The following is a 12254-nucleotide window of genomic DNA, read 5'->3' as shown; positions in this document are numbered from 1 at the left end:
ACGAACACTTTTTGTTTCTAACTTTTTTGCAATCTACAGAACAAACATGGCTGAAAAAGACGAACACAGGAGAAATGACAATAGCGGGTGATTCAAGTACAATACCGGTTGTTGAATGTGGGAATAAAGAAGCAAAATATTTTGCTGCAAAACCATAAGCAAGCTAAGGCGGCTGCGCAAAACGACGTGAGAATTGCACACGTCATCAATCTACTACGACAATGAGTCGTCATCGAGCTGCGACCTTTACGTCATCACTGGAGGAGTATCCTGCATGTGGTGTCCAGACGGACGCGTATGGGGCGCGTGTTGAAATCTTTCCACTCTGGAGCCCGGTTTCAAAAGTAACCCTTTTGGGAGTTCTCCCAGAACTTTTTAATTTGGTGCTGTGACCTTATGGTCTTATATGCTCACTAATCATCTAAACTTTTCCCTGCCCATCCATATACATGAATCCTGGAATATCCTCAAAATACCATACAGTATAATACCCCTGGCAATTGATACAACACAATATTATTAAATTTGCAGCGTAAATCCATACCTCGTTCGACCCCCCCCCCCAAAAAAAAATACAACAAAAAAAATTGTGAGGAGTCTAGTGATGTGAGGAGGTAAAATGTAGTCCTTATGTGATAAGTAACTCGGGAGACCACTAGGTACACTCAGCATAAAAGTTTACGTCAAGTCATTGTTGTTGTTGTGTTGTATATTATTCAACCGAGTCACAACTCACAATATGTTTAATCAAAACTTTGCATTCCAGAACAGACAGAATGTGATTATCAATGCACAGATTCAACAAAGCTTCTTAATATGTTTCAAATATCGGCAGTAGTTTGTAACTTTGATTGAATCTTAAATATATTGAAAGGCTACATTTGCATAAAAATGTGTATGCCTTAAATGATTGATATTCTAAATAAACGCAATATTAGGATTAGCATTTGGATGCTGTTATTCTGCATAATTGTGTACAAAACGTCATTTTGACCTGCATTTTGTCATTACAAGCATTCTCAGTGGTAAAACATCCTCCATCCATTGGCCATCGCACTGTAACATCTTCTTCCATAAATTTGCTTCTTCTGTTGTTGAATCCATCCAAACCACATCCATTCCATAGCTTTTCCCTGCACAGATAAATAGAGGCGTAGTTTGCCATTAGGAAAGGCAGGCAATTGCTTGGGGCCCCTTAGCCAGCAGGTGCCCGCAAAGTGACAACAGATTTGACACAAATCCTTAACATTAGCAGTGCAGCAATAACAATTGACCGTTTCAAATTTCCCGAGGCAGGTGGTCAGACTTTTCTTTAAAAACAAAACAAAACAAAAACAAGGCTGATTATTTTTTATTTTATTTTTTGTAAATGATCATGAATAGTAGTAAAGCTTTTATTTAAAAACAAAACACAACCATGTATAGTAAGGTGTTTGTTTTTTTGTTTTGTTTTTTAAATAAAAAACGACCATACACAATAGGTGTGTGCAAATTCACAAGGCTGGGTCCTCCGAAGACCGAATTTGTCGGTTGCTTGACGTCACTCCCGGCGCGACTTGACAGCATGCACGGACTTACAAATGAATGGACTGTTGGTCAATGCAGCAACATTGACAAGCCATGGTTGCTTAAAAACAAAACAAAAAACGCCTTACTATAAATGTTCATCTTTTTAAAAATGCTTTAACATTGCATCCTTTACATGGTCGTTTAAAAAAAACAAACACACCTTACCATTGTCAATTTGGAAAAGAACAACAACTATGGTGGCATCATATGGAGCAAACTTGTCATTACAATTCTCTTTTTAGGTTGTAGGTCCAGAACTTGTTTACTTACCAGCTGAGTAGAAGCACTTATGGCTAAAGCCACACTTTAGCAGGTTTGCTACTTTTCTGGTCCTGGATTTGACATCAGTGGAAAAGGCTAAAAAGTATTCTCATGGCTGACACATACAGGCCATAAAGCAGTTGTCACACCATTTTACGGGATCCTCGCACATTCATTCCCTTTGCTGATGGATTGACCATCTCAGCTACATTTCCAGTTCAATACATCTCCGAATTTTCCATGAAATACACCTTATGAACACAAGTTTCTTACTCTGAAACATGTGTGGAGGTTAAAGGTTAAAATTCATTCAAACCCATACTTTGTCCTTCTCTCCCAAAAACGGAATTTATATGTTTTTTTGTTTTTATCATGCTAGAGCATACAGAAGGTGTTGATGCAGCTTCTGACATGAAGAAGTTGCGCAATGGTAGTTATTCCAAAAAATGGCCATCAGGTGGCAGCAGTGTATAAGAGATCAACCATGTTGCAACAAGCTCAAAAGGTTTATGAATAATGATGAAACTTAGCTATATTTTAATGCTAATTACTGCAAAACGGTTGGCGGTACTCGGTGGGCGTGTCTTTAACGTAAATTAACGTTTTTGGCCGGTGAAAGAGTTCAACATATTTTAAGCATAGACAAAGGAAAATGTGTAAAGATTTAATGTAGACTGCACACGCACCTGTTCCAAGTCCAAGTCTGAGGCCTCCAATGTAGTTGTGGTTTCGTCGGTCGTGATCCCACACGCTAATCTCAACACAGGCTTCTTTAAGATCATCTTGTTGGAAACCATCATACACCATCGTGTGATTAAACATAGGGTTGGCGGTCCCCTTCACTACCCGGGTCTTCTGCTGGCTTTTGCCACTCGAATCAGGAAGTACAGTGCTGTAGGAGGAAATGCAGGTCATTTAAGAAACACACAAAATGAGTCTCAAGAACATCAAACCATTAACTCATTCAATCCCCAAAATTTTTTTAAAAATGTTTTTAAATACCTTGTGTCCTTTTCTCCCAAAAACATCTTTACACGTATTATATGTTTTTGACATGAAGAGTAGCTTACAGCAATGTTAGTTATTACAAAAAACGGCCAGCAGGTGGCAGCAGAGTATAGAATGTATTCAGATCAGAATAGTCCTTTAGTCCACTTGTTTGATCCGGACCAAAAGAGGACTTTTTTTTTTTTTTCGAAATAGAAGAAAACATGAAATTCCAACGTGCTGCATTAGTGCTCTGCATATTTGTGGCGTTATTAGATGCAAGATATTTGCGAGCGTCAAGAGTTGCTCATTCAACAGAGGTTCCGCGACAATTTGGAACGCGTCGTTGATTGCGTGCAGCAACTGGAGGAGCAGTTGCGCTCTGCGTGTCCTGCCCCCACCACAACATGCTGACACCAGCGTGGCTAAACAGAATACGGATGAATATGAATGAATTTAGCAAAATATTCACTACCGACCAATATTATATATAATACGGTGGCTTGTTAAGACCAAAAAGGTGCATATGTCCTACAGTTGGAGCGGATCAGCCGTGGTTTGTATTCAGACTGCGAAGCGGACCGAGACTGCCTCAAAAAGTGGGTCTCGGTCCGCTTGTTTGGTCCGCACCAGGATTCGTTTGTGTGTATTCAGACCTGCACAAAAGGTCCGGACCAAACAGTACAGGTCTGTACACCCTAAGAGATTAGCCAGGGCCATGTTGCAACAAGCTCTTTTTGTCAGTGTTTTCAACAGGTTTGTGAATAATGATGAAACTTAGCTTTATTCTAATGCTAATTGCTGCAAAACGGAAACAGTTTCTAACATACTTTTTTTCCCTACTTTTGGTAGGTTCCATATTTTTATAGCAATATAATACAATACTCTGTGGGCCTTGCAAAACCAGTCAAAATCCAGTAAAACAGCCGGGAGCGAAGGGGGTTGCTTTAGTGAACATGGCTGGGAGTGAATGAGTTAAATTCAAATAAGGAAATAATTAACCTCCATAAGACCCCAGCAGTTTATAATAGCCCACCATTTCACAAATGGATCAATTGTAAGTCCTCTGACTGAAGGGAGATTCTTGCAGTCTTTCACCCAAATTTGCACCTCGCCAGTTCTCATACCTAGGGATGCATTTAAATATAAATCTCTCAATAAACTAAACAGAAGAAGTGCAATTTCTGCAGAAATTGTGTGGGAATGCTGAAAAGCTGAATGCTATTAGCTGAATAATGCATTCAAATCTTAGCAAACCTTGCTTAAATTATTTCAGTGAAATTATAATCCATTTCCTGATACGATAGTCAGTTGGTATGTATACATACATATCACCTAGCATAATGGCAATGGATATATTTGCAGTACAGTTGGAGGTGGGCTTCGAACCAGCAATCTCCTGTTTACTGGACAATGCACTTTACTAACTCAATGTCAGTCCAATTAAAAATGAATGAGCAAAAGTTGATATTTAACGTCAAATTGTGCGACAACTGTAAGTAATGTGTAATCAGACAATATATATACCCTGGGAGGCGTGAATTTTTGAAGCAATTCGAAATTTGAATGTTATAAATCGGATGTAATATGTAGGAGTTTTTACACATCAAAAATGTCAATGTCTGTCCCAATGAAAATGATGGGAAAAAAGTTGATATTAAACGTTAAACTATGTGAAAACTGTAAGTAATGTGAAATCAGACGATATTTTCCCAAGATGGCGTGAATTTTGGAAGCAAGTTGAAATTTGAACGGTGTAAATCGGATGTATTATGTGGCAGTTCATATAAAAAGTGAGGAGAATAAAATGCTAGAATAAGAATAATAAAGATTTCTTTTCAGCATTCCCACAATGATGCTGATGATAAATTTGACAGGAAATGAAGATATTTCTTACTATGAGATGCTTGAGGTAGGAACCTCAAGGCTACTCTCATCAGTCCTCTGCTGTCTGGCAAACTTAAAGGAAAGAGTGTTGATGTTTGTCCTGACACCTGAAATTTCAATTCAGGACAATCTCTATTCAGACCACTTACATGATGCACAGTGGATTCTTGCAGGTATGAGAAATACATTTACCCTTGCTTTTAATGCATATTCATTTATTTGAGTGTTGCTTAAGTCCCATTGTGACATATCCAGATCCACTTCACCCAAAGAGATGTTCCGCCGAAAGGTGTCATTGTGCCATACTGAGATGTTAAGAGTCTGCGTTTTCAAAATCTCCAATTTTATATTAAACTATTGAACGGGAACATAAAAAATGATTACACAAATGTGAAATGAAACTGGTAAGAGAAAAGAAAGAAAAAGAAAGTAATACTCACCTTGAGGATTTCATTGAAGTTCGGGTTTACAGTGCGTTTTTTAACACTTGTTTTTCTCTTTCCAAGCATTGTTTTATCAGGGAGAAGATAGCACTTCACGTATCTACAAAAAATATATATAAAAAAAAATACACCAGGGTATTCCATCAACGCAGCTAAAGAAAGCGAGGCTCATGCAAAAGAGCGAGGCTTGAGTGAAGACCATCTGCGAATAAAGCGTCAAATCGTTCCACTAACCCCTTCCAGCCGCGTCTAATCAAGGCTAACGTAAGACAGACAAAAAAGGCAATACTGCTGCTATCAATAAGACGAGGGAAATCTCATTGGCAACAACAAAAAAAAAAGAACAGCCGACTGACTAAATGCATAAGTTACAATTGTTTCATGTTAGATGTGTATTTCACATTAATAGTGTTATTAATCATCAATTTAATGTAAAGCACTTCGAATTGACCTACATATTCATTTTTCACTGTTACATCTCAACAGTAGCCAAAAGCGATCATAGCAACAAGTCGGCAAGTAGCCTATAACAATATATATAAAAATAAGACTAAATAGGTGTCGAGCTGGAAATATGTTGCCAAGCAATGGAGCCCCCATAAAAAAGACTGAGGCCACTACCACAGGTGGGGAACCTCCGCCTGCTACTGAGCAGCAGCAGATCTGGCGCTGAGCAGCAATCTGGGGTGGGTACTGCAGACGCTGCACCGATCCACCTGTCGATCTCCCGCTCCAACCTACCCAAGATATTTGAACTTCTCCACTTGGGGCAGGAACTTATCCCCGACCCGGAGAGGGCACTCCACCCTTTTCCGACTAAGGACCATGGTCTCTGATTTGAAGGTGCTGATTTTCATCACAACCGCTTCACACTCGGCTGCGAACCGCTCCACTGAGAGTTGGAGATCACAGGCTTACAGAAGCCAACAGCACCACATCATCTGCAAAAAGCAGAGATGCAATGTTGAGGCCAACAAACCGGACCCCCTCAACGCCTCAGCTGCACCTAGAAATTCTGTCCATAAAAGTTATGAACAGAATCGGAAACAAAGGGCAGCCTTGGCGGAGTCCAACCCTCACTGGGAACAAATCCGACTTACTGCCGGCAATGCGGACCAAACTCTGACATCGGTCGTACAGTGACCGAACAGTCCGTATCAAGGGGCTCGGTACCCCATACTCCCGAAGCACCCCCCCATAGGACTCCCCAAGGGACACGGTCAAATGCCTTCTCCAAGTCCACAAAGCACATGTGGACTGGTTGAGCAAACTCCCAGGCACCCTCGAGGATCCTGCCGAAGGTGTAGAGCTGGTCCACTGTTCCACGGCCGGGACGAAAACCACATTGCTCCTCCTGAATCTGAGATTCGACTTCCCGACAGCACCCCTGAATAGACCTTACCAGGGAGGCTGAGGAATATGATCCCTCTATAGTTGGAACACACCCTGCGGTCCCCCTATATAGGGGGACCACTATTCCAGTCTGCCAATCCAGAGGCACTTCCAGATGTCCACGCGACAGCCCTAAAACATCCAGAGCCCTTAGGAACTCAAGGCGGATCTCATCCACCCCCGGGGCCATGCCACCGAGGAGCTTTCCAACCACCTCAGTGACTTCGACCCCAGATATAGGGGAGCCCACCTCAGAGTCCCCAGACCCTGCTTTCTCAAAGGAAGACGTGTCGGTGGAATTGAGGAGGTCTTTGAAGTATTCTCCCCACCAATTCACGACGTCCCGAGTCAAGGTCAGCAGCACCCCATCTCCACTATACACAGTGTTAATGGCGCACTGCTTTCCTCTCCTGAAACACCGGATGGTGGACCAGAATTTCTTCGAAGCCGTCCGGAAGTCATTTTCCATGGCCTCACAGAACTCCTCCCATGTCCGGAGTACCACAGGCCAAAAAGGCCCAATATAGGACTCCTTCTTCAGCTTGACGGCATCCCTTACCGCTGGAGTCTACCAGCGGGTTCGAGGATTGCAGCCACGACAGGCACCAACCAACTTACGGCCATAGCTCCAATCGGCCGCCTCAACAATGGAGGCGCGGAACATGGTCCAGTCGGACTCAATGTCTCTGAGCTGCTGTTTGGTGCATAAGCACAAACAACAGTCATGACCTGTCCCCCCACCCAAAGACAGAGGGAGGCTACTCTCTCGTTCACCGGGGTAAACCCTAACGTGCAGGCGCCGAGCTCTGTGCCTCTCATCGTGGGCATCTCCAGAGTGGAAGAGAGTCCAGCCCCTCTCGAGAGGATTGGTAACAGAACCCAAGCTGTGTGTGGAGGCGAGTCTGACTATATCTAGTCGGAACTTCTCAGCCTCGCACACCAGCTCGGGCTCCTTCCCTGCCAGAGAGGTGACATTCCATGTCCCCAGAGCTAGCTTCAGTAGCCGGGGGTCGGACCGTCAAGGCCCCGTCTTTGGCTGCCACACAGCTCACTGCGCACCCGACCCCTTTGGCCCCTCCCACAGGTGGTGAGCCAAAGGGAAGGGGGATCCACGTTGCCTTTCCGGGCTGTGCCTGGCCGGGCCCCATGGGTATAGGCCCGGCTACCAGACGCTCGCCTTTGAGCCGAACCTCCAGGCCTGGCTCCAGAGGGGAGCCCCGGTGACCCGCATCCGGGCAAGGGAACCCACGATCCAAAATTTACTTTCATCATAGGGGTCTTTTGAGCCATGCTTTGTCTGGTCCCTCACTTAGGACCTGTTAGCCATGGGTGACCCTACCAGGGGCATGAAACCCCAGACAACATAGCTACTAAGGTCATTGGGACACGCAAACCCCTCCACCATGATAAGGTGATGACTCACGGAGGAGAAAAAAACGACATTAGACTAGACTAAAACCCTCATTAATAAACAATAACTGGGACTAAATCAATATGCATTTTCATCAACTAATGAAGACAAGACAAAAATGTACTTCACTTAATAAAAACTGGACTACAATCCATGGACATTTTAGTTCATGAACAAAGACATTATATGATTTTGTAAAATCTTTTCTCTGCTAATTTGTCACTGTGATATTGTCATGTGACACAAAGGGACCCCCCCCCCCCCCTTTCAAATCTGCAGCAAGCGACTGCAATATGCGCAAACACATGGGACAGACAGGAGGTGGATTTACATTGAGAAGTTAAAATTAAAAGGAAAGTAAATTGTAGTAACACGTAACATTAATCCAACGACTATAACGTTCCCCACAATAATGTTAATCCGACCGCTAACTAATGCTGGCTAATTTACTAGCTTGCAGCATAGAGACATACAAGGTTATTTTAGTTTAGGAAAACTAAAAGAAAAATAATAATAAAAAAATTGTTAACGAAATAAAATAAAAACAAAAATGCTTTGTAAAAAACGAAAACTAGATTTGATGTTTACAAAACTAACTAAAACTATAATTATAGTGAAAATGTCCTTCATTTTACTCTTTAGTAATTAATACATGAGCCTTTGGGGATGATTTGAAAGATGTTTGAAAGTGTGTCGCACAGAAGTGATGTCATCTAGGAGGAGCCAATAGCAAAGCACCTTCAGATGACATCGCTCCTCGGCGGCAAATTTGCCTGCTTTTTCATTTAACTCAGTCAAAATGCCCCGCCAGGAAGAAATGTGTTATTTTTTTATTTTATCATGGTGTTTATTAAATATTTCGCACAAGTAATATATATTTAAAAAAGAAACGAGGACTAATACTGAAACTAATTAAAACTAAGCATTATTCAAATAACAAAAACTAATGAAAACTATCAGAACCACCCTGAAAACTAATTAAAACTAACTAAACTAAAATGAAAATTCCAAAACTATAATAACCTTGGAGCTATAGTAGCTACTTGTTGATATACTGTAATTGTGTGTCAAGTTTCACCAAAATGTTGTTCAACATTATCTGCTGGCAAAAAAATATATACAGGGGTAAAATGATTGTCCTGATTAAAACTAAACTAAAACGTTGACAGTTTTTGTTGACTAAAACTAGAAGAATAAAATTATTATTATTTCTTGGACTAAAATTAAGACTAATAATGCTAAATTTAGACTCGACTAAAAGTTGACTAAAAATGTTTTTTTATGACCCACAGAAACCCTGTTAAACGTCCTCATTTATTTAAGAAGTAATGACAATCAGATAGTGTATTCAAAAGCTATGGGTGCTACAGTGACCAGGAAGTACTTCGGAAGTCCCGCCCCTTCTAGAGGTTCCAAATCCAGGTCCAAAAAGTAAAAATCCTGCCATAGTTTGGCTTTAGCCTCAAGTGCTAGTTAGCTAGATAGCTCCCATGGTGCTCGTTTACCTGCTAGGGAGCTAGCTAGCTAGCTAGCACTAGGAGCTAAAGTCAAACTGTGGCAGGGGTTTTCCTTTCCCCTTTCCGTAGCATACACCCCTATTACAGTGTAAAAAAGGCAGCCTACCATCCCTTCACCCACCCACCTAACCTTCGGTGTCAGAGGATATGCCAGAGTTGAATGAAAATGATGCTCCAAAGCCTGAGCAAACTTGACTCACACACAAGTTTTTGTTTCAGCCACTAAAGCTGCATGGCACTTGGCCTGCCAGTACCTGTCAGTCTTTTAGCTTGTGGGATCAGTAATCAAGGAACATACTCTATACTCCCCATCTCCCTCTGTTGACCTGTTGACACCATCTAGATTCATTTGGATTTCTGAACTTACGGATCACAGCGGTGCCTTTTCGTGTCGGCCGCAGCAAGGTCCCTGCAGAGTACTACAAAGATTTGAAGTTCTTCACACGTTTGAATGTAGTTCACAGCATATTGGATGCTTCCTTGGGCTTCAACCGCACTACAATCAACAGAGCATATGCTTGTGGTGCTGTCACTGACCTACTCAAGAAAAAATAAGAAGAACATCAAGTCCAAGATTTCCAATATTATAACACTCATAGAAAACAAAACTTCTCTTGATTAAAGCATTACCTTAGGATTTCTTATCAAGGCTCGAAATTGCTTTTTTTTTTTAAAGTGTATTAGTAGTTTTGCTAACCACTGAAATCCTTTGGTACGACCGCGTATTAGGGCCACGTATATATATATTTTTTTCAGAGGGGGGTGGGGGAATAATATTCGAGAAAAAACTCAGAAATTTGGCATTTTATAAAGTGGCAAATTTGCAAGAAAAAAACTCAGAAATTTGCGAGTTTATAAAGTGGCAGATTTGCGAGAAAAAAACTCACGACAAATATAAGTAGCATAGCTATTGTCCAATGTGAGGATTTGTTGAGGGTTAATGGGACACCGTTTATAAAATGAAAAAGCAAGATGGAGACAGATTCATTCTTAATTTATACATTTACTCGTCATACAAGGCAGCTAGAGCGACAACACTTCCTGACAGCTGACTAAACACTAACCAATCAGAGGCTAGCATACTTTAGGTAAATGCAAGTGAATGACGGAGAGCAGCAGATTCGACACATCAACTTAACTACTTGTACAAAAAATAAATAAATGTATGAATGTGTAAATAATATAAAATAAAATATACATTTTAACAAATTAACTTAAATGCTTGATCCTTAGAGTGTGGACCTTCGCAAAGCGAGGCGTCTTTGGCGAGGCGTCTTTGTCGCTGGCCGTACCCAAAACTTCAAACAGCTCATGGTTAATCTCTGCTAAAGCAATTACTATCTCCTTATTTGAAAACCCGACCAAAAATGTTTGGCACAAACATCCGAGTCGTACGCTATGTGTATTTCTCGTAAGTTTCTGAGTTTTTTTCTCGCAAATTTGCTACTTTATATAGTGCCAAGTTTGCTGTTTTTTTCTTGGAATATCTCACTAGCTCTGTGTTTTGCCAGATAAAGGCCGGCCCATTTACAGTTTGGTTGAGGCGCAAAATGCAAAATTTGCCTTGCAAAGTGTGATGCGAAATCGCTTATTTCGAGCCTTGCAAGGATGCACTTAATGGTAGACATATACTGTGATAGAAACACTTGGACATACAGATGACAAGGAGGCCAAACTAATGTTTGACATGGAGCTTCCCGTATTTCTTCTGCTGCCAAATGAAGTCTCAAAAGGGCTGTCATTATCCACCTAACAGTGTTAAAAATAACAGAATAGAAATTCAACGTTACTAAATGAGAAATCTTCAAATATAAACAAATACATTAAACAATTTCAAAATAGCAATGCATTTTTTATAGAGGAAAATTAGTGCGTTAATTTTTAGTTAAGTTTGAGTTCCTTTAATGTCACACATTTTTTTAACGTGATTAATGCAGCAGACTCATCCACGTAAAAAATTAGCTGTAATAAATTTAATAATAATGCATATATTTGTGGAGACTGGGGTCAAGTGAAGAATTTCACAAGTTACTTCATGTTAAAGATTAGACACGTCTTAATATAAAAATAAAAATGCACTGATATGTCATCAATGATTTACTTTTTCCCCCTTTTTTCTGAGAGAGCTCAGTATTGTTCATTCGGTAATCTTACCGATTCAACATGTTATCATCATTGCTCTCTCTCTCTTTTTTTGTGAGTGCGTGAATATGTGCGCGTGTGAGTTTGTGCTCATTAATTCACCTGAAACCTATTAAAAATCCCATACCCTTCACCTAAACCGAAGACTTCAGAATCCCACTAGAGTGGTGAAGTTGTCAGGAGACCCGAGGAAGGATCAAAGAAAGAAAAGTGAAATCCAGCACCAACCAGATACCACCTACTACCCACAAGGTTACCAACCAGAATCTTTCACCAACCCCAGAAACATCTAAATTCCAACAAATTAGGGAGACCACAAGAGACCAAAGGAAAGACTAAAGAAAGGAAGGAAGGATAGATGAAGCCTATCAATGACTTACAAATGCAATTATGCCTTCTAGTGGCAGAAAAATTACCTGAACACAAATCATTATCACACTTGTTTTTTTTTTTACTGTACAGTATGTTTTTAATTTTAACTCAACATTATGAATTATTATGAAATTACTCTATCAATGACTAAAAGAGCCCTGCGATTGGCTGGCAACCAGTTCAGAGTGTACCCCGCCTACTGCCCAAAGTCAGCTGGGGTAGGCTCCAGCACCCCCCGCGACCCTTGAGAGGAAAACCGATTAAGAAAATGGA

General features: G+C 40.9%; 1 protein-coding gene across 4 annotated transcripts in view; it reads right to left on the bottom strand.

The window, feature by feature from the left end:
• Nucleotides 1-725: 725 nt before the first annotated feature.
• sytl2a (synaptotagmin-like 2a) overlaps nt 726-12254 on the bottom strand; it is a 78907-nt gene continuing 67378 nt past the window's right edge. For 3 of the 4 annotated variants that reach the window (XM_077547598.1, XM_077547600.1, XM_077547599.1), the window contains 8 exons: nt 11124-11216; nt 9835-10004; nt 5145-5247; nt 4897-5058; nt 4715-4811; nt 3854-3944; nt 2517-2722; nt 726-1133 (listed from right to left, as the gene is read on the bottom strand). In XM_077547598.1, coding sequence (XP_077403724.1) covers nt 985-1133; nt 2517-2722; nt 3854-3944; nt 4715-4811; nt 4897-5058; nt 5145-5247; nt 9835-10004; nt 11124-11216 — 1071 coding nt within the window. In that variant the 3' untranslated portion in view covers nt 726-984. Of the gene's footprint in view, nt 1134-2516; nt 2723-3819; nt 3945-4714; nt 4812-4896; nt 5059-5144; nt 5248-9834; nt 10005-11123; nt 11217-12254 lie in introns of those variants that run through there. The other variant, XM_077547601.1, reaches the window with a different exon arrangement.

This window comes from Vanacampus margaritifer, chromosome 16 (assembly GCF_051991255.1).
Source record: "Vanacampus margaritifer isolate UIUO_Vmar chromosome 16, RoL_Vmar_1.0, whole genome shotgun sequence".
Lineage (NCBI taxonomy): Eukaryota > Metazoa > Chordata > Actinopteri > Syngnathiformes > Syngnathidae > Vanacampus > Vanacampus margaritifer.
This window is presented reverse-complemented; position numbering and strand designations above follow the sequence as displayed.